At 42.2% G+C, this 22,503-nt stretch overlaps 1 protein-coding gene across 5 annotated transcripts in view; it reads right to left on the reverse strand.

The window, feature by feature from the left end:
• Positions 1-22,503, reverse strand: part of WBP1L (WW domain binding protein 1 like) — a 60,522-nt gene that overhangs the window by 19,600 nt on the left and 18,419 nt on the right. For 2 of the 5 annotated variants that reach the window (XM_085064945.1, XM_085064944.1), the window contains exons 2-3: positions 7,802-7,906; positions 5,398-5,694 (exon numbers count right to left, since the gene is read on the reverse strand). The exons of 2 other annotated variants lie outside the window; for them this stretch is intronic. In XM_085064945.1, coding sequence (XP_084921071.1) covers positions 5,398-5,497 — 100 coding nt within the window. In that variant the 5' untranslated portion in view covers positions 5,498-5,694; positions 7,802-7,906. The remainder of the gene's footprint in view (positions 1-5,397; positions 5,695-7,801; positions 7,907-22,503) is intronic. One more of the 5 variants, XM_085064946.1, reaches the window with a different exon arrangement.

Raw genomic sequence — 22,503 nt, forward strand, 5'->3', positions numbered from 1 at the left:
GAAGACCTCACCTGGCGCATTTTGAGAGTCTGCTAATATGAAGATGTGGCATTTGGGATTATTTTTTACAGGTCATAAACTTAATAAAGCAACACTGAATAAAAACAAGATGTTTTTTTAACTAATTTTTTGTTGATATTTAGCATTTGCAATAAACCCACAACCATACTGGCAACTCTGCAACTCTGGCAGTAGCACACTTTTGCTGTCAAGTGCTTTAACAAATAACCCTTAAAATATCCAGCAGTGGTAGGTATAAGGGAACTCAAGGCACTGCTGTATATTGTCACATCTGAAGCCACAGCAAACAGTAATGTCAGTGCCATGGAAAAAAGCCAATTATTCTCTTCACCTTCCAGTTTAGTATTAGACCTTTGCTGGAGGTCTGTGTGACAAATTAAAGGTCAAATTCTGGGGCACAATCAAGACAGAGGCATTCATGAAGGTCTGTAGGTTGACTAAGCGGCTCCTCACTGCAAGAACGATGGAACAGACCTCCTTACCCTACTTTTATAAAGGTTTTCAGTAGTAAATGGCTGGGTTTAATAGCTGTAAATCTGTTAGGATTTATTGTGTCTGAAGCCAGTGTTGGAAATGAAGGGAAATAAGAACTGATTGACAGTGGAGTACCATCACAACAAAAGGATCAAGGCACTTCACGCTTTTCTACTCTCAAAAATCAGCAGTTAACCTGGGCACTTACTGTTGCTAAGTCAGAAAGGAGAAAGACGAAGATGAGCAAGTTCCAGACTAGCGTGGCTATTTTCCAAGCTGAAAATTAATATGTGCAACTGCAGCAACAAACACCACAGCCCACGCTCAGAAGTGCATAGTTGGCAGCCAACCACCTACAAAAGTGGACTCCTCAGTTGGCATTAATCAGGTAACCAAAACCAGCAGTGGCCAGTATCACGAAATCTAATAATCATTTTAGCTTTTTGCTCTGTCTCCTCTTTCCACAGAAATCCAGCCTCCATTAACCTAATTATGAGCACCTCTATAAGGCCTCTATATGTCATCCAACCTGCCAGAGTATCCATTCATCCTAATCTTGGTAATACCCTGGGAAACATTTGGAAACGTGACTTGCATTTACTTACAGCAGTTTATAGGCCATTCCTGTCTCCTAGGATAGCCAGTATTTTTAGACCTACTCTAATTCCCTATTTTCTTCAAACTTCACTACAGCATTTGTCAAGGCACTACGGAGCAAATTACCATTTTAACTGGAAGAGATGGAGAATAACAACAGAATGATGGGGTGAGTAAAGGCCTGAATAAGAGGCATACAGACAGAGGGATTCAGAGAAAAGCCCAGCAGCAGGATGAAGGGAGACTGCCAAAATGGCATCTGCTGAAGGGCAAGATACAACTGGTTTTAACAGGACTTGGGCTCAACCTGTGACCACTCCAGACCTTCTGGTTCCACAGCTCTCATAGAGACTTTGGTAATAAGCATCTATTTAATAATAAATAAAAATCCTGACCTAGTTATTTCACTAATCTCATTACTTGCAGGCAGCAGTCCCTTCCTCTCAGTACCCAGCTGCACCCATAACAACAAGCAGGATGGATTTAAGCAAGTGACACTATCCTCAGAATAATGTATTAAAGTATGTATTTTGAGTAACTCACAATCAGTATTTGAACCATATATTCTTTAAGTATTCTGAGTAACAGAATGGAAGCAGTTGTCAGTATATTAAATATGTCAGAAACAACTATTTCATATCCACTATTTATTAGCTCCCACTTGGCTGTTACTCAATCTCACATATCAGACTATCACTAGTGTTGGTTAGCCAAGTGCATCAGCAACAGCTCATGAGAATGCAAACACAAAGCTACCAAAGAAAATGATCTCTGTCAGATAAGGCACTCAAGTGGTAGTAAGTTAAAATTGCTACTGAAAATACTAGGTTGGAATGCCAAATCTTGCCACAGGGTTTACTACAATGCCTGGTTTGCCAGCAGCCCCCCAGTTCCTAATCAAAGTTAATCTTAAATAAAAACTCACTAGATCCTTTCAGAGCAGGACAGCAGGTGGGATCACTGCAAGGACAGGCAGAAGTGCTGGGGAACCCTGGAACACAAGGGCAGCTCAGGACTGACAGCTCAGGACTCATGGACACATTCACTCAACTCAGTGTGGCTGAGTCTGCACCCAAGCCTCCAGGTATCTCTTGTCTTCACAAACACTACACTTGTTAGTCCTTTGGAACATAAAAGGAAAAATCCACCATCTGAGCAAGTGTCATGTCTTTGGTGGGTTTAAGTTAGCAAAAGAACGTAAGATTGCCAAAGATGAAAGTGGCTTTGCCTGCTGGGAGTTACTGGAACCTTGTGTGCCAGGCCCTGCCAGCACGACAGGGGATAGATTCCTGTAAGCCTGCCTTATGACAGACAGCAGAGGCCAGGAAATAAATGAAGTCTGGACGTTTCTTCATAAGTCACCCACCACAAATTTTGTTTTGCTGAATGTGGAAAAAAAGTGTAGTAAGTGCAAATAGCCAAATACTTAAAAGTATAATAAGTGGGGGAGGAATGATGCCTCTGAGCTGTCTCAGGCATAATAAAAATCCCCAAAATGGGAATTCTAATCCACAACATTTATTGCTTCGCTAATGCCCACATCAGGAGAATTATATTTAGATCACCATGATTAATCAGCCACACAGACCCATCCTCACCCCCAGTGGATGCAGAACCTCCGAGGTTTTATTAACCTTTATCTGAGGAACAAATTGGTTTGTTGCATCTATTTGTCCCAGAGAAATACTCCAGCTATCTTTAAAGGAACACTATCCTTTCACAGATCATGGATACTTTGAAATATTTCACTGTTTTCATTTTTGTTTATTGCAAGTTTCACTTTCAGACTCCAAGAACAACACATTAGTGTTTTAAGCATCATATGAGTGTTTACTTCCTCATCCCTTGCTAGAAGCTTCCCAGCTGCAGTCCCCATCCCTCTCACATTAAAGATACACACTTCTAGGAAATTACAGCTTTGAGGAGGCCGTCTTGCATTTGGTTAGTTTAAACCACCAAGCAGAAGACCATGCTGAAAACCTTGAGCAGTTAAAATTAAAACCGTAAGCGTTAACAATCCAACATCTTAACATTTCTTTTTCTTTTGCATTTATGCAGTGAACTACATGAATGTGTTCAAGCTTCCACCTCCAATTTTAGGAGGAAATGCTCACTTGAAACTAAAAGCAGAGATTCTCTACAATCATGTTTCCTTGGATGAGAGCTTTAAACACCCACATTGCACTGATGTCAGATAGTGCTGACCTAGCTTTTTAGGCATTTAAATATCATCCCCACTTCAACAATAAAAAAAGCCAAAATCAACCAAACACCTTACTTTTACTAGGTGTTTGGCAGTCCATCTGCAATGCTACAATGCTGCTGGCTCCCAAAGAAGAAATGAAGGCAGATCCAGAGAAAGCAGCTGCTCAGTGCAGTCCAGGGTGCAGAGCAAGGGGTGCTGGTCCCGAGGAGATAAAGATCTCACCCTGATCCTTCCATCCACAGCTCACAGGAAGTCACCCCACTCAGCACCTCTTTCCTGAGCTTGCAGCCCAGGAGCAGCATCCCTTGTGTTGAGTGAGAACAACAAAGGGCATCCCAGACAGACAAGCATTTACAGTCCAAGTGTACCCAACATAAACCAAGAGACAATGGAGGTGATGAGATGTTCCTGAATTCCTCCCACACTGTCAATTCAACAGCACTGTTCAGTACCAACCCTTGGAAAAAGAAATTTCTGAATAGTATTTGCATGCCGGACACAGTCACAAATACTTAGATTTAATTTTTTCAAGACTAAAAATTATTTAAACTAAGAAAAGTTCAAGCAGCTCTTTCCCACTATATGCTTTATCAGTGGATAAAAATAGTCAAGAGCTTTGCTCTTCTGTTTTTTGAGGCAACACCTTTTTTTCCTGCTTCCTGTAAATGCCTCTATCAGTGCTGAAAAGTTACCAGCAGAGAGAAAAGTACAGTTCATCCACTGAGATAACCAGATGTGCACTGTTGCAGCAAATGAAGCCAAATTACACCTAACTTCTGCTTTTACACCTTATTATGCAGCACCCCACCTGCACTGAACACATCTCTAAAACAAAAAGATTAATTGAAAAACAGGAACTTTAGAGAAAAAGACACCCATGAGTCTCGAGCAATCTCAGCATTTGAGGCAGCTACTTCTCTCTGCACTTTGAGAGTTAGCTAAAGCCATTCAGCCTTTGTGCCCACACTTCCCTCTTTGGTTCAGTACCGAGTGTTTAGGGCAAGTCTCTTTGCCCTGAGTGCTAACAAGTGAACTATTATTTATAGCTATTGCACCAATCACAGAAGGTCATTGTGCTAGAGGTAATTTCTTATGTAAAACTGTTTTCGGTTCGGAGGGGGTGGGGGGAAGGAGGGGAGAGAGCTACGTTTCACCAAAACTGAACTGATAAGGAAAAAGAGACAGCACTGTTTACTCAGCAGCATGCTTAAGTCCTTTAGCGCTGCTAAACAACTGAAAGTAGGTAGTTTAAAACATGTTATAGTCCAATCTCGACGTTTTAATTCTACATTAGAAACTCCAAGCAGCACTCTGATATAATTCAATATGCATTTATTGTGGATTACAGATCACAGCAGTGCTGGAAAGAGTTTACAGTGAGATTCCCCTACAGACGTGCCTCCCAGACAAAAAAAAGGGTTTGCTCTCCCCAGCCTAGGAACACATAGTTGGCACCTCCTCCAGCAGAGAGCAGCTGGGCAGTTGCTACCGTTTCTCATTCCACTCGATATTACCAGCTATTAAAATTATCCCAAGTTTCTTGCTCAAGCTCAAACTCTCTCAAAACAATTAAAAAATCACCAAGCTGTGGTGCTATTTTCCTTTTGGTGACTTTTGTTAGAGATGAGACAGATACATACACACACACACATACATATGAATGCCTCTTTCAGGGCTTTTTTTTCTTTTTAAAAAATCCACAGTTTAACACATAAAATAATGCCAGCACAAAAAAATGGTTCAAAGTTTGGTATATTTTTAAGAAAAGCAAACAATTCCATATTAAGAACTGTGGAAAGCACCCTAAAGCCCAACCAAACAAAAACTGCACAGGAGCAAGACACAAAGAGCCTCCCTGCTGCAAAGCCTCCAACAAGAAGGAGGAAGTTTCTACCCCTGGCTCACAGTTTTGCTCCTATAAAAGCGTCTCTCACACAACTGTGCTCCCCGATTACACGCCACGGGTGGGGAAGCGCTGATTGCACAGTTCCGCTTTGGGAAAGTCAGAAATCATTTCCTTAGAGGTGGGGGAAATCAAAATAAAAGCAGCCACATCCTCCACCTGAGCAAGCAGCTCCCACCGCACTGAAGCCGGTTACCTGTCTGAGACCCAGGAGGAAAGGCATTCTGCAGGCTCATCCTCCACACCAGAACATGGGAAGGCAGGAATTTAAAGCCCCACAGCAACCATTTCTTCATCTGCTGTGGGCAGCCCGCTGCTCCGATCCTATTTAAACCAGGGCTTCCTCAGCTGGGAATGCTAAGTAAACAGGGTCCTGGGACACTGCACGCACTCGCTGGCTCCCCCTCCTCCTCCTCCCACTCCCTGTGACATATCTCAGACGCAGCCCAGCCGGGGTGTTTGCAAGAGGGAAATGACATCAGGTCGGGCAGTTCTGAAAAAAAAAAACAACAACCAAACCACCAACAAAAAACCCCCAAAAAACCAAACAACCCCCCCAAACCAAAACACACACACGCAAAAAAACCCACAACAACAACAAAAAAACTGCCTCACAAAAAAAAAAAAAACAAAAAACCCCCAAACCACCACCACTAACAAAAAAGAAAAAAAGAAAAAGAAAAAAAGAAAAAGGCAGCCCTGAACCTTAAGACTGCTGAGCTGCTGGGTGACACCAGGCAGGTCACTGCAAATGGGACCCTGTCAGGGAGCAGAAGTGCAGAAGTCCTCTCCTCCCTGCTAAGGGGATGCTGCGATGGAGGGCAGTCTATTAAAAATGTTGTCATGAACCAACAACTCGCCGATGATTAAATCTCACTAAGCAAAAATAGACAATTCATCTATTTCTGAGGAGAAAGGTAAGTTTGATGGTGCCTGCTGGACAGCACTGGAGTACCAGAAGCCACCACCATGGTTTCTCCAAGTACCTCCAGATCCTGGGGACCTGGGTAGTCTTCAGAGATCCAAAGCACTCCCATGCCACCTTCTGCCTGCCACAACTCCACTTTTTCTGACTTGCACTGTTCAACTCTCAGCCTCTCCAGATAACAGCTGTCCCTCTAAAGAAACAGCAACTTCCCTGATTTCAGAAGGATAAGGATTGGACCCCTCCAGCATCAGACAGGTGATGGGAAGAGTTTCAAATCCACCTTTCCTGAAGGAAAATCTAGCTAGCCCTGTCAAAAGGTTTCTCATTCTACTTGAACTCATTCCACATTTTCATGCCAAGGGGCAATTAAGCCTTATAATAAACAAATTTATCATCTGGTGCCCAGAATGGCATGTCTTGTTTGTCCTCCCCCAAGCAAGGAGTACATCAAGTTCCACAGGGGTGTAAAAGATGACACTGCAGAAGGTAATCTAAATTTAACTCCCTTTTCTACCTCCACTTTGAAAGTTCAGTAACCTCTTTTCTTCGTGCTTCTCTTTAATCAGCAGCTGTCCTCGTCTGTCGGAGGGGACTGGGACACCATCACCACTCCCATATGTACCAGCAGCAGCTCCATGGATATTTGACAGAGGACAAACTCCCCTGGGTTTTGGCCTCTTTGGCTTTGGAGCTCAACACATTAAAATACATGACAAGGAAAGGAATATACTTTTTTTCCATAGTGAGTTCACAGAATGCCTTTTTTAGTAGCAGTTTTAACAATAATTTCAGTACTTCAGTGGAGAGAGAGAGAGAAATCACATAAAATTCTTGCAAATGCTAATTTGCAACAGGAAAAAAAAATTAAAGAGGAAACTAAAAAGAAAACCAACAGAACAGACACCTCTTGCCACCCAACAGCTAGACAGCTTGCAGCAGTGTCAGAAAAAGACACCCATTTTGCACATGCCAAAACCACTCAGTGACCACCACTGCTGCCTCCTCCCAGCCCAGCCCAGCGTGGCTTCCCAAACGAGAACCCCACTGTGTGTGTGCTCTACACAACTGGGCTGTGAGACTACACACAAGCACTGCTTATTTTTACACCAACTAAAATACACCGTCTAAACCTGCTGTTTAAGGGTAAGCACATCTCTGATTTTCCTAAGACAAAACAGGCAACGAAGCAATTTCCTGGAGGATACAAAACATCAGCGTTAACTAGCATCAGCCAGGCAATGGGATTTTCCAGCTTTTGTGCTCTTGGATCAAACAAACTCTCAACCTTTGCTTTTCCAATTCTATGGACAAACACCAGTGATATAAAAGGGCAGCTTTCTGTTTCAGTAATTTGTTCTGTGGCCTCACACTGGCCTTTGAAACATCCGATTTTGGCTGTTGCTATCCAGAGCTCTGGACTAGGCAGATCCCAGGGCCGAGCCAATGCAGCAGTTTCTAAATCCCTACTGTCAGAAGGAATCTAACTTTAACCACCCGCCTCTCCCCCAGCACATACTCAAAAGGCAAAGCGTCATTCCCGACCTAAGACAAGTTGTGAAGGACTATCAAAAGCAGTAACTTGGCAGAAAAGCAAAAGCATCCTAATTTATGTGTGAATTTAGCAATCCTGGAAGGACTGACACAGAAAAGGTGGTTTGCAAGCAGGCATTACCACATTCGACTGCAGCAGGAGCAGCCACCCTCTCTTGCAGTCCCTGAGTGACAGCGGCCAGTGACATGCTCCACAACTCTGCTATAGGCGACTATGGAAAAAACCCTGTGGAGGGACAGAAAAAAAAAAAAAAAAAGAGCTGGACAAGGTAGCTCATACCCTTATAAAACCCTGACCAACACCCTTACAACCTTTGCAAAGCACCTAGGTTCTCCTAATCATTGCAATTGCTTTGTATATACACCAACTAGTACCCTTTTACCCCCTCCTCTTTTTTTTAAGTTTGTAAGTTCTTACCCCAAAACTTTGTCTGGCAGCAGTTTCACAGACAGTGGTCGTGAACAAATAGTTTCTTTCATCAGGAATGAATTCACCACCTTCTAATTTGACTTTCATATTATTAGCAGGTGGGAACAGAAGTCCTCATCCATCTTCTCACCCATTCATTACTCTGTGCCTGTTAGCTACCTTCTTATAAAAGATATCAATCTTCCCTATCCTCTTAATGTAAAATCTTTTCCCAAAGCCTTCAGCTGCTCATTGTCCATTTCCAAAACCTTTCTAATTTTCTGCTGCTCTCTGCTTGGGGGAAAGCAGAGCTGAAATAATAATTATTTTAATGAAAGCAAGAGCAGCTCTAAGGCAGGCTCAGCATGGCTTCACTTCCTTTATACAAACCTGGAATTTAAGATCTGCAAAGGCTACAGAAGAGTGTCTCTATCCAAGATATGATGAACAAAACAAACAAAAGTTTTCAGCTCCTCAGTAGATGACTCTCTTGAGGGCTCTGAAAAGTCAGGACTAATGTCAGGACAGATTATGGGATCTACATTACTTTCAAGTTTTGCTTGTTTAGGCAGCCACCAACCATCCTTTTTTGGCATGTCACTGCAGATCCCACCACAGAATAATGGTGAGCAGGTTTCTACTGCAGAAGAGGGAGCAGAGGCTTCCAGGCATTACCAGTCTGTAATAATGCTCCCCTGAACATGCCATCTGCCCCAAACATGATGTCAAGCAAAGGATGCTGCTCAGTACCTTCACAAGCCAACACACTGTGCCTCATGACCTCAGATATAACATGCAAGTGAAGCACATGATGGAAGTTGTTTGGGCCACTTTAGAGCTGCTTTCCATGTTTGATGGGAGATGCTTGCAAGCAGGACTGGTAGCCAAGCAAGGTATAGTATTCATTTTAATACCCCCTGAGGAGACAGCCTGACCTTTAGGTGATCTGGTTATGATAACACCATTGCAACAAAAATTGATGTTGTGCATCTCAAATCTGTCAGGCTTGAAGCACAAGGCTGCTCTCAGTTGCTCCACTATTACACTCCTAGCAGGAAGACGTTTTAAACAGTATAATAGGGGTGGTGTGTCCTCTCAATTAAACTTTAATACCATGGTTCTGCAGCTATATACATACACAGGTTGACCATAAAGTTGGAACCATTTTATCTAATTATTCTTCCATTTGCCCCAGTGCACTCTGTTAGTGTCATGTTGGCAAGAGGACCATTTCTGGAGCACCATCTATCCATTTTTGTTAGTCAGCCTGTGGCCCTGGGTGCTAGGACTGAGACTTCACAAATCTGGCACACACTCAAAACACAGTGTGAAAGAAGTAACCACAATGAAGATGACTTTATCCTTCCCCATCCTGGACATGACTCTGGGAATAAAGAAAAGAAAAAAAGAAAAACATACAAAAAGGGGTAAAAGTAGATCTTTGTTTCTCTAGAAAAAGACAATATCCAGGGACTTGTTTGCTAGCAAAACTAGCATGAAACACTGGGAGATCACCAATGCTGGAACAGCAGTGCAATGCTAAATCTGCCTACAAACCATTTCTGTCTGCCCACCTGTGCACTTGTAGATCCCTGAGGAGTGAAGGGCAACTTCCCCACCCTAATGATACCATTACAAGAACATGATGACCTTCCAATGTGAGGACCAGGTGTCCCGGGTTCATGTAACACACGGCATTGGCACTGCCTACCAAGAATGGCATCAACAAATTCCAGAGGACCAAGAAGAACAGGTCAGGCTGGTAACTTCCCAATACCTGCAGGACCTAGAGTATCTACTCTTTTGCTCAGGGGACAAGTGCCCCAAAACAAACCTTTCAGGCCTCTGCCTCATATTACTGTATTGTTTAGGAGTGGGGTGAAGTGGGTCCCCCAATTTGCATGCAATTCAGCTACAAAACAAGAACACTGAAGTCATTGCATTTACTATTTTTCAGGCCAAACTGTCTTAATCTTTGCTGGAGAGAGTAAAGAATAATTTCAGGAAAGGACACTGATGCTGGATGATTTTTGCCTTCTTTTCTTCTGTATCTGTCACCCTCCCAGTACTTTTCCCTACCCTTTTCCCCAGTCGGAAAGACCAAACACATTCCAAAGCTCCAAGCCCCAGGGGGTACAAGGCCCCATACCTATCTTGGTTCTTCCTGGGAGCCAAGGTTAAGAACAATGTCTTCGAGACCCATTTTTATAAACAAGTACAGCTAATACCAAGGGTGGGGGTCTCCAGAGAAGGGGCTTGACCTAGGAGGAATTGGATCACCACTTGTCCTCCTATTTGGTGCTTTTTATCCACTATGCTAATTTCCTAAACCCTATAAAACTGTATTCACCCCGTGCGGGTGGGCTTTTGCGGATATTCTTCCAGAACGATCCCTGGAGCTCCAATAAAGATCCACTTTTCTATTACCTCCTACACTAAAATTATCTCGAGTTTCATTTCTAGGCTGAAAAAGGCAACAACACTATACATGTTGGAACTGGCTTGTGAGCTAGCACTGCAACCAGTCTGATGGATCAATAAATGTGAATGTGCAACAAAGCACAAGGGCTTGCAGTGGTGAGAAGCTGTCGCTCTTCCCCACAGGCTGTCACTTTTGTCAGCTAAGTGATTTAGAAGTGCAGAAAACTTTTGCAGCTCAGTACGTTAAGCAAATAGAGACACTGCATCTCAACCTCACTGCTGTCACCTCTCTTTCTCTCTGAGTAACTGGTTAACCAGGGAGGATGAGACTGTGCACTTCAAAATGTGCTCAGTGTTGCAGAGAGCCCCAACAGCAACAGCTCATGCTTGATTCCAATCAACTTTCAATTCCAACTGAATCCCAAACAGCAGTTGTCAGCCAAGCAGACATTTATAAATGTGTGCCTCATCTCCACCCAAAACCCATGTGTAAGCTCTGAACTCAAGCACAGCACACCACAGAGGAAGCCACTACCCACTCTATCACCTGCTATTTCAGTGAGAGCTTGTCCTCCTCTTCACTGCTCCTTTGTGGGTGAAGAAATGCCAACAGTAAAGCACTTCCCTTTGCACTTCTGTACAGCAAGCCATCCCTCCTCTGAAGCTGCCTTCTGTATTAAGCTATCCTAAAAAGGGCACTCAGGGAAAGGGCAGGGAGCAGACAAGAGGTGATTGTGGAGGACATACCCAAGAGGAGTCCTCTCCAACACCGATCTGACAGAGGAGATAAAAGCAGCCATATTCAGGCTGTTTAGACACTCCTACCCACTCTGCTGTTCAGCTGATGGAAGAGTGGTAGCAATGGTAGAAGTGGTAAATTCTCTGAAATCAAAATAGGCTTTTCTAAGTGTAGGTTGAGGTCTCCAGCCCTCAGTGACATTCCTCCCACTGCTGTTTCCCCACAGAGCAGAAAACAATAGCCACACGTCCAGCATGCTTTTCTTCACAGCAACAGAGTTGTGGCCAAGCCGATGCAATTGTAATGCCAAAGTCTGTGTGAATCATCTACTTTTGTATGACCACTCCTGCAGTACCCACACCTGCCATCCAAGCTCAGAGGTCTTAAAAAGCTTCAAAGTCCTTTGCCACTGAGGCACAGAGGGACTAAAGGGTTGAAAGTGCCCTACTGAGAAGTGACATTAACTACTTCAAAAGAGATAAGGTTGATTCTGCCCCTTTAGATTCCAATATTTCTGGGCACCTGAGATGCCCAAATGAAGATGTCAGGCTTCACTTTTAGTCTGGAGTGGGTAATGAAGTCACAGGAAAGCCTACTCAGCTTTCTCTAAGCCTGCTGGGAAGGGGAGAAGGAGGAGGGAGTGGGGAGTTCAGCTGTTAAATATTTGACGAGACTGTCTGGGGAGGGCAAGTGTACCCAGGGTGGTACAGGGACACCAACTTGGCTCCTAGCTTTTTGGCACTGCAGCTCTTGTCTTCCTGATGCCCATGTATGAAAACAGGACTTTGATAATGGCTCAAGAAGAGACGATCTGCTACAGACATGGAAGAAGGCAGAGTCTGCAGACAGTAACAGGATCCCCTAAGCAAAGAATCAAGACAGTAAGCATCTGTTCTAGTTTTAGAGTCTTGCACCATGTGGGTACCAAAAATACAGCCTGTGTATGCCCTTTGGCCATATCATCATAGACATGCATTGTCCCAAAGATGCTTACCGGCACAACCTTGATGGAGATCTTGGATGCCTTACTCTTACAAGTGCTATGTGATTTCTCTATAAATGACAGCAACTCACTATTTTTAGTGCTCATCTCATGTCTGCTTGGCGTTTCCCTTAGGCCTTACCCTTGTTTCACAGCTTTGGTGCCAGCTCCCATGAAGCGTTTTTTTAATGCCAGAGGGGCTGATGCCAAGTCTGTCTGTGTTGATGCCAAAATGGCAGCTGGCTTTATTGTTGAGACAGGATTTGCCAAAACTAACAACACTAGTGCTGGGGTGACTAGAATTGACTTTAAGGTTTTCATCTTCCTTACTCTTCTATTGCCTCTAGACTCCATGGGATAATGCTGCTCTAAATACCTTCTGGGATCCTAGAAGATGGATTTTTTTCATCACAGTCTAAGTCAATAGGCAGTTATACAGCGGACCGTCTTAACTTAGAGATCCTTGAAGAGAAGGATACTTTTATACATAGAGCAATTATCTAGGATGCAGCACTGCTGCTGCTGCTGGGCCCAACTACACAGGCCAAGGCCTGCTGCAGATAAGGCAGGGCATGAACTCTCAGAGCCTGCAAATGTGTTTATAAAGAACCTACCACAAAAACAGACAATCTATTGAAGATAAGGGTGGCTACGTGGTATTTTATTACCAAGATATACCTACAACAGAAGTCTGGAGTGCACAAAAAGGTCAGGGATCAGCCAAATTGCATTACATCACCATGAGCAAGAAGACAAAATCCAAGAAATTTCACGGCCCTTTGCCCCTTTTGTACTCTCACAAGTGCCACTGTGTGAAAAGTCACTTTCAGATAAAATCCAGTCTCATATATGATGCACAGGCATGTTGGTCATGGGAAACACCCACAGAGATGTGAACAGATAGCAGATGTAATAGGCAATCACACATGTGCAGATGCATGTGATTTCAAGTGATGGTATCCCTGCAAGTTAGGAAGCAATTTGATGTTAACCTCTGCTACTTTTCTTATAAATCTAAAACCCACACCTTGCTCAGGAACAGTGGTAAAATCTAAAACCCACACCTTACTCAGGAACAGCGGTGTCAAATGGGCACCTGATTGCCCAAAGCCACTCAGCTCTTGCTTTAGGAACAGTGCAGTTGGTTAACCTCACAAGAGGTGAATAATTGGTTAAAAAGGCTTTGTCATCAGGTAAGACTTTGCTGGGAGGATCTGTTATGCATACAGTCTGGTCAGATTCTCTCTTAAGTTTACTGGTCTTTCCTTAAGCTTAAGTTTACATCTTGAAGGAGTTTAGAAATTCCCCCCGCAAATCCCAGCAGTCTTGTTTTCCACAGCTCATTTTACAAGAAAGAGGTTCTTTTATTTTGAGTTCTGAGAATTAGGTCTCTGTTTACAGCAGAACACCACTTCTACATGGCCTGAGAACCCTTCTTTAGAGGAACAGACTTTCTGGGAAATCCTTCAGGAAAAAAAAAAAAAGACATCAGCAGCTGAGCTGCCTCTTTCTGAGCACACTGCTGCATATTATGGTTTGGTAATGTTACAGAGCAGAGCAATATCACGTAGGTTATGCTGAGGCAAATGTCCTCAAATTCCTCTCTATTATATGTACATCCTCAAGCATTTTCCTATTATCCCTGGACTTTTCACTCCAGGCCCTGCTGTGCCACCTACATCCCCATTAATAAATGGGTTCTGGGTTGCAGAAGATTGGGTTTGCAGTACTCAAACCACAAACACTTGTTTAACTGAATCTTCTTCCTCTTAAAAAATACATGTGCATCACAATATGGTAATCCCAAAAGTACAAGTCTGTCAATTAACCCAATGGGCTGTGCAGTACCTAGAGTTTCACAGGATTTCTGTTGTCTATCAAAAACACAAACTCATCTGTACTGCTGCTGGTAGGCTGAGACTCGGAGTTGGTGGCACAAGTATGAGGAAATCCCCTCCACATGGCATGGTGGTCTGACTAGCAAAAAGACAGCAAGACTTCTCCTCTTCCAAAATGAAGGGCACTGAAGATTGCATATTTCTTCATACAACCAAAATGAAGAATGAAAGGAAATCACAAGTTTAACTATTGAGAAAGCTCAATACCACAAGCATTTAAAAGATCACAGCACAACAGTATTAAAGACATCACTTTTAAATCTCTGGACAAAACTCTATGAGAGCTACTGAATCTTCAACTCCACTGTTAAAAACTTCCTTAAAAATGCAACTTTAGGGGAAAAAAACACTTCAGAAACCTCATCTTAAACAAAAGATTGTCTTTTCTAACTTCAATTACTTCACTGCTTATGATCTCTCCAAGTACCTGAAAGAAAAAAAATGAGTAAACAAAATTAAGGAATAAACCAGCATTGTGTATGGTTACAGGCCTATTCAAGCTGAGTTTACCCATATCTGTGAAACAGAATAAAATATAAAACACCTTAAAGCCTAATCTCTCCCTTCTTACAGCACTGGTTCTGTTTCGACTGACATCTTTACCAGGGAAACAAGAAAAGCTCCCCAGAAGGCCACACATTTTGCTGCTCTGCCAACCAGAGAGTAGATGTTTTGAGGGGGCACTCAGAAAGCATGATGCACAAAAACCAGAGCTCACAGATGTAGGTTTCCAGGTGCAAATTAAGCTGATTTGAACCAAGTATACAGGGCAAAAATTCAGTGCCCTTCATTACCAACTTCACCATCCTGCTTCATTTTCCCTCTCTGCAGCTATCTTCCCTAACCACAGAATGGGGATAATGCCTGAGATACTACAACCATCGAATTCGGAATGCAACCAATTGCTATTCTTCCTATGCCTGGCAGAACTGCCACCAGCTACCCAAATATTTCCTGTTGGGCTCAGCTCATCTAGAGGCTGCCCCGGGAAGCCCCAAGTTATGTAAGGAACAGGCGGCTGGGAGGAAGCGATGTCCTGGTGTCGTGTTTCAGCACCGGTCCTGGCATTGCACAGTTTGCACTTGGCTTAAGCATTAAAGGCACTGGTGGCACCTCGAATCACAGCCAGTTCCTAAATTTCAGTGACAAACCTGCTGGCCAGGCAGCTTTGCCCTTTCAAGGGCAGATACTTCCAACACCCTATGGTCTCGCTCTGCTTCCTTCCTGGTTTCTGTAGGATTTTCCCCTTAGATGTATGCAAAATGTCTTCTCCCCTTTGTGTGCATAAGCATGTTTATATCAGAGAGTTCAGTAATTAAAAACTTAATTGAGTTTTATTTTGGGAAGAAACATTGATAACCATAGCCTGCCTTTATGGACATTATCTTATCCAAACTGCTATAACTTCCATTAGTGCTTGTTGTTCCACTGGCAGATAATGTTAACACTCCCCTGGCTGTGCAGAGCTGAAGGAAGACCAGATGATCCACGCAGTTTTACCTCTTTCATGCACTTCTCTGCAGCAAGGTTGCAGGCTGCAGGAAAAGAGAGAAGACCAAGCACTTGCCTTCTCCTTGCTCAAGCCTGGCTCCCAAATATGCATGTGCTCTAGATCACAAAACCAGTGACCTCTTACTCCTGCAACCATTGCTCCTTTTGGAAGTCTCCCATAGCATAAACCAAATAGTCTGTATTGTGTAAATAGTCTGTATTGTGTAAAAATCAAAACAGATTAAAACCTGATTGACATCCTACCTTTTTAAGGAAAGTAGTTGGTAATTAGAGTGACTATAGTAAAACAGTACATTTTTTTTAAAACCCAAAACAACCCCCAAAACCCCAAACAAACAAAAGGCAGTTACTACTTTCTTCTTGAAAAGGTGAGCAATATATATGTCACCCTCAGCACTTAGAAAGCTCACAGACCTGTGGGTGACTGTTGAATGAAGAAGGCAAGGAAATATTTTTCATTTTTAGAAATACTCACTTCTGACACATCATAGGCTCCTACAATAGTATTTTGCCCCTGAAGGAGGTAGTTTGGGGAGTAGAAATTCTGAACTTCTCCTTTGGAACACCTGGACCAACCCTCATCTCCTGGAAACAAGTGAGTAAACTAACCACCAATTTAACTTCAGAGACCAAACCTGCACCTTGTAAAGTCATTAGAGCATTGAAAAGACATCTTCCAGGTAAAAATACATAAAGAACTTAGGGACAGACAGCAACATTTGTGAGCAGGATTTAGTTACAGATTTAATTACAGGCTGACCATCAGACTTGTCCTCCTTTCAGCACTTGTTTCTTAACGCAGGCTTCAAAAGTCAGGGCTGTTTGAAAATCGAAGAGGCAAACCCAGCGGCAACCAGGCTGTCAAACTGCTCTGGGAATGATTCTCTGCCCCCAAAGCATCAACATTTCTCTAAGCTCTTCTTAAGACAACTGCAATCACTAGTGTACCCACTGCCTCAGCACAGGACGTGCTCCTGTGCTTGATGCCCTTTAAACATAAAGATGTTCTTTCCCATTAACTCAGGCCTTAGTGCAAGATACGGCAGTAATTTTTTCTTCTCCACTCAAAACAAGACAACTGATCATAGCGATCTTCTTAACTTAGCTCACCTGGAAAATTGTTCCATTCCTCTATAAGCTGCTTTCGGAAGACAAAAGAAGTCTGTATTTCCTAGACTACAAGGATTAAATAATGGTTTTACTGTTTTTTTCAGTCTGAAACTTAAACCCATCTTAAAGTGTGGGATCCAAAATGGTGCATATCACTTACTAGCATGGAGTATTACAAAATACCTGTATAGGACATTTATACACCATTAAAGAGTTGGGGTTTTTTTACTGAAAGAACTGCATTCAATTTCTGGTCCAAAATACCAGACTATTTCACTTTTTACATCACTAAGTACTCTGCATTTTTACTTGAGGAAAAGTGAAATAGGCTTCAGGCTATTTCTTCAAGTTGTTCCCCTGTTTTAAAAAACACACACAACCCTCCATCTGCATCTCAAGTGTTTTCTCCTTGTCTCCCAAACTGTTGGCACAGAGGCAGAACAAACCCCTCCAGGATCCCTGTCACCACCACAGACACTCCCCAGCATATAGTCATCACTTAATGGACCCTCCTGACCACAAATCCTCACTCAGTATCCCATAACCAATGTGCTGCCTCACTCAGGCTGGGCTGCAAAACATCCACTGAATTAACCAAATTAAATTCACCAGCCCCCTCCCATGAGGTTATTCCTGATAAATCCACACTGCTCATTTCCTGTTGCCTTAGAGATGCTTATAAAACCATCAGGGATTTATTCCAGTACTTCACTAGAGATTGAAGCACTTCACAATTTTCTAACTTTTTCTTAGTTTTTTCCTTTAATCTGACTCCCTATACATTTAGTATTTATTTTAATATGCATAGATTTACAACCAGGCATCTGTGCACTTTCTGTTTGGGTGTTTTTTCCATCAAGAACCAAAAGAGCAGCAAATCTTTTCAGTCTGTATCAGTTACTGAGTTATTGTACACTCACTTCTCTCAATAAATTTTAGATCAATACCTTTTTTCTTTTTTTTTACATCTAACACTGTTTTGCAGAATCTTTTCCTAAACCTTTGTGTGCTCCTTACTAGCTGCAATACAATTTTTACACCAAAGGTAAGTGATACAAACAGTAAAATCTTTACTGTCCCTGCAGTTTTAAATGGCTGGATTTACTAGATTATTTTAACATCAGCAAAATATAATAAAGATTATAATAAATGTCAGGATCCTTTATAATGCAGGTCTGGCATGAGAAAGAAAAATGTTAAGAACTTTTACCACATATACCCCATTTGTGGAAAGAATTCAGCATAAACTGACAGCATGGTTTTATCATTTAAGAGTGTCAGCACACAGTGGACTACTGCAGTCTGAGCTCACACTGCATTGAAGTCACCCTAAGGAAAAATAAGTGAACATCAAGAATGTCCCAAAATTCTTGGGAAATTCAAAGCAATGCAAAATCAAAAAAGCTAAAGCCGTCTTTTGTAAATGTAAAAAACCTGTTAGTGAAATGGAACTTTTATCTGCCAAAGCAAGCCAGCAGAACCTGTAGCATTAGGTGCATCCACCATACACCAAAAGAGACCCTCAGAGAAGAATTTAAGTTGGAAACCAGATCCATAACAGACACAAATCAAGCAGCTTTGCTGTCAGACAAAGCACACTGGACAAGGTTTAATTCTCATACATGCAACTAGTGTATGCTTGAGCTGTTCAGTTAGAGAAGAGTCTCTGAACCATTTTATGCTCCACAGTCCTGTAGCTCTGCACAGCTGAGCCTCTGTACTTCCCCTTTCAAGGCAGGCTGGAGGAAACACAACCCTGCTGCTTCCTCATTAGTGTGAAGTGCTGCTGTCAAATTGTCTGCAGCCAGCTTTTGAACTACCCCGAGGAACAGCCAGGCCTCCCAAAACTCAACACACACATGGAAAATGCTTCTTCCTAAACTTCCCAAAAGGAGAAAGATGCACCAGTGGCTCCTACAGTCTATGGACTTCAGCTAACTTGGGGGTGTCTGCTGCTTACAGCAGCTCTCACCAGATTCTTGTTAAGTCCTACACTCTTTGCCTCTCATTTAGATGACCTGGAAGAAATTTTGATGCACACAGATGCCAAGGACATCCCTTGTAAGTTGCATCCTTAGGTATGAGAAATACCACTTAAGTCAGGGGTTTGACTGAGAGCCCAGATCTTGCTGTAATCTGATAGCTCTGCCAGAGCCATCCTGCCAGGTCTATAAATCCCAGTATTTCACAAAGTAACAGTGGAATCTGAAATAAGATTAATTTCTGAAGGACAAGTTGGTGGTCTGGAGGTTTTGTTTTATTTCACAGTATTGCCCTAGGTCAGTTGACCACACAGGCAAGGAGCACAGGCTGCTGCTGTACCACTGCAGTTGCCAAGCATTCAGTATCAGCTGTAAATGCTAATGCCAGAACAAAAGACAAGACCATTTTCCCAAGTTCAACAGAGTGCCCCCACAGACCCAGTTTTACTTGGATTGTGTCTAGGAACAGCCACTTTTTAACAGTAGAGACAGATTTATTCTTGGCAAAACAAAACAAAACAAAAAGCAAAACAAAACCAAAACCATGGTGGGTCAGATCTCTCAGAGACACTCTGGCATCTTCAAGAAAGGTCAAGAACTCACCCCCACCTCTCTAAGCCTTACTAAGAATGAACAGAAATGAAAGAAATCCTCTCTCTATTCAATAGCACAGATTCAGACATTCTGTCAAGATATGAACACTTTTACCATGTTTGTTTTTGAGCCCCAGGCTGTGTTGGGAAAAATTCTCGAACACGAGGGTTCATATAAATTTACCAAATTAGAGTCAGAAAGATTTTCAAAAATAATTTACAACTTGGCCTGTCAGCAAAAATATGAAAATCTGACAACTAAAAGAACGGACGCTACCCAGTGTATTCCCCCCACATATAAACACTCAGAGCAGCACCAAAATTTGTTCTCCAATAATGTCTTCATGAGACAGCTGATCTTTAGTGATCTAGGAAGTTGTGGATAAACCTCAAGACTGAGAATGTTTTTGGTGCATATTCTCATTTCTCCCCAGGGAATCTTGATGTTCAGAGGAATATTAACATGAAGTATGTAAAACATTCTGTGGACTGTTTATAACCTAATGACTCCAAGTGTAACCTTAGATGTCATTCTGCAAAGACTTAGTCATGTTCAGCAATTTGAGCAGAGGGAGAATGCTAAAGCCTCTTGGGCAGATCACTTTTATCGCTCTTTTAGCTCTGTTCAAGCAATTTCACATAACACAGTTATCTTATACTGGTATCAGCAAAACACTTATCAGAATCAAGCTGACATAAAACTCATGGTTGCATTATTAACTAGTAAAATCCTTCCAAGGGCTTGTGTTTGGATATGCCTGTTCACATATGCAGACAAATCTGAAAATGCAAAAGATTTTAACTTAATTTAAAACATTACTTAATGATCATGTTAAAACTAGTGTTCTTCTGAAAAAGACATTTTGAAATAAATACTCTAATCCTTCAATAAAAGACAAGCATGAAAAGCATAAGGTTCCCACTGAGTACGCTTATTGCAAATCAAGTTACCTTCCTGGAAACTGAGTATGTATTTGCTAAATGAAAACAAAGCATCTCCTATGGCTTCACAATTAGAATTTAAAAAGCCAGATGCTGCAGGAGTTGCAGTTTCTTCACAATCTTAGGTTACCAATTATACATCTTGAAGGCTAAAGAAAGTATTTAAGGAGGAAAGAGTGTCACAATCTGTAAAGTTAATATTTGTGTTAAAAATACTCATGGAAGAATCTAGCTGTTTGCTTTTCAGAAGCCACTATTTGGTCTCTCCTATTTTTCAAATAAGAAGAGGCCTTTGCAGAATTATAAATAAAGCACTGAAAGCTCCATGTGACTTTCCCATATGTAGTTTTTCAACAGCCAAGTGATTTCCCCTATCCCATCCCTACTGTTTGCATACTAAGGCAACGTTTGCCAAGTTTGAAGTAGAGAATTTTTAAGCCAAATTTGGAAAACCAAGAAGATAAAGATTTTGTTAATATTCTTTTATCAGAGACAAACCTCATAAGAAGAGTTAAACTGTGGAGAAAAGAAAGAGAAGAAAAGATCGTATGTTTTGCCATCAATTTACCAGGAATGTCACTGTGTCAGTACAGAATATAAGCATGCCAACATCAGCTCCTCTGAGTTTTTGAGAGCCCTCTATTGTAGCCATCCCACTTCTGCACATGTTCTGAGACAAAACACTCTTCACTCATTGAACAAACAAGCAGACCTAACCCAAAAAGTGGAGGAGTTAGGAGAACATCTCAGTTTTATTCCTCCAGGGCTACTGGCAGATGCAGCAGACAGAAGGATTTTCCTGTCGCTTTTCTGGTTGCCTTCATTCCCACCACAGTATCCAAATATCTGAAAGCCCAACATCCAAATGGCTCTCCTTGCTATGTATCAAATCCAAAAAGCTTGTAGAGGTGACCTAAACCAGGCTGCCTGTTTTCTGAAAGCATGGGACCCGTGTCCACATCTATAAGGGACAACACAACAGGTAATTCTGAGCCAACAGGAGATGGCAGGCAAGGCTGGAGCACGTGCACCAGGACAACAGAAAGATCTGCCTGCCAGAGGAAAAAGCAAAAGACAAAGCAGAGAGCTGGCCATCACCTGAACCAGCAGGCCAGCCCAACATGGAATGCAGGAAAGTCACCTGCCACAGAGCATTAAGATGCCGTGTTAGACTGAAAGCCCCACAGGAGAAATCCGAGACTTATTCTTCCCAGGACACCAGAGTATCTCTTTTCCTGTCTAAGCTGCAGCACAACATTCATTCCCACTGACCTCACTTTTCCCCTTGAATGAGGAACACACCCAAGGTACTATCTTGATCAATGCAATCACAAAAGGCTGTTCAATACATGCAACAGTTCAGTAAAGCACAGCTGGCAGCATGACAAAAATCTGCGCAGGGACACCTTGAAACTCTCACGTTCAGTTTGACCTACATCAAATCCCACTAATATCTAAAACACTCCTCTGTCACTGGGAGTGGAAGAGCTGTGGCTGTGGGCTGGTGACAACCTGCAGATTCACTCCACGTGGCCACCAGTCTGTGTCAACAGAGCCTGGCACCAAGGCTTACATGAAGACACTGCACACACACCAAAGGGGACATAAAAGCCTGCTCCACCCTCACAAAGAAGGTGTTCTCTGGTCCTACTTACACCCTGAAAAGTGAGGGGAAAGAGATTCTTTATTCTTTGCAGTCTTGCTCACCTGTGCTCAATGCCTGCACTCCTCCTAAGTTTATGGTTACTTCCTGTTGACAAATATGGTCTTCTGCAATCTATTTAATCTATTTTCAGAAAGACAGATAACACATTTTTTTAACATTAGCCAGGTTTCTTTTGCAAGACAAATTATGGCCTCTATACACAACAGAACCAGGACTCCAAGTAACTAGTGGTTCATTCTCAAACTGCACTGGCTTTCATGTCTGGCAAAGTCACCCTTTTCTATTCTTTCCTTTTCTATCAGCAGAATAGGAACAGAATTTACTGTATTAGAAACAGAGTAAGTCACTAATGTTTATAGAGAACACTTATTACTTTACACTACACAAAAGATTTGACATTTCAATCTTCATACTAGTTCAGTGTATTAATATTTGTACATGTATTGAAAACAACCAGAATTCTTAAAAGCTCACAGGTTGCAGAAAAGGACATTCTGTGATTTAGTTATTTGTGTGTAATAAGGGAAAACAAATATAAAACCATACTGTTTATGAAAACTAGTAATTGC

Source organism: Lichenostomus cassidix, chromosome 6 (genome assembly GCF_008360975.1).
Source record: "Lichenostomus cassidix isolate B80296 chromosome 6, HeHo_3.0, whole genome shotgun sequence".
Classification (NCBI taxonomy): Eukaryota; Metazoa; Chordata; class Aves; order Passeriformes; family Meliphagidae; genus Lichenostomus; species Lichenostomus cassidix.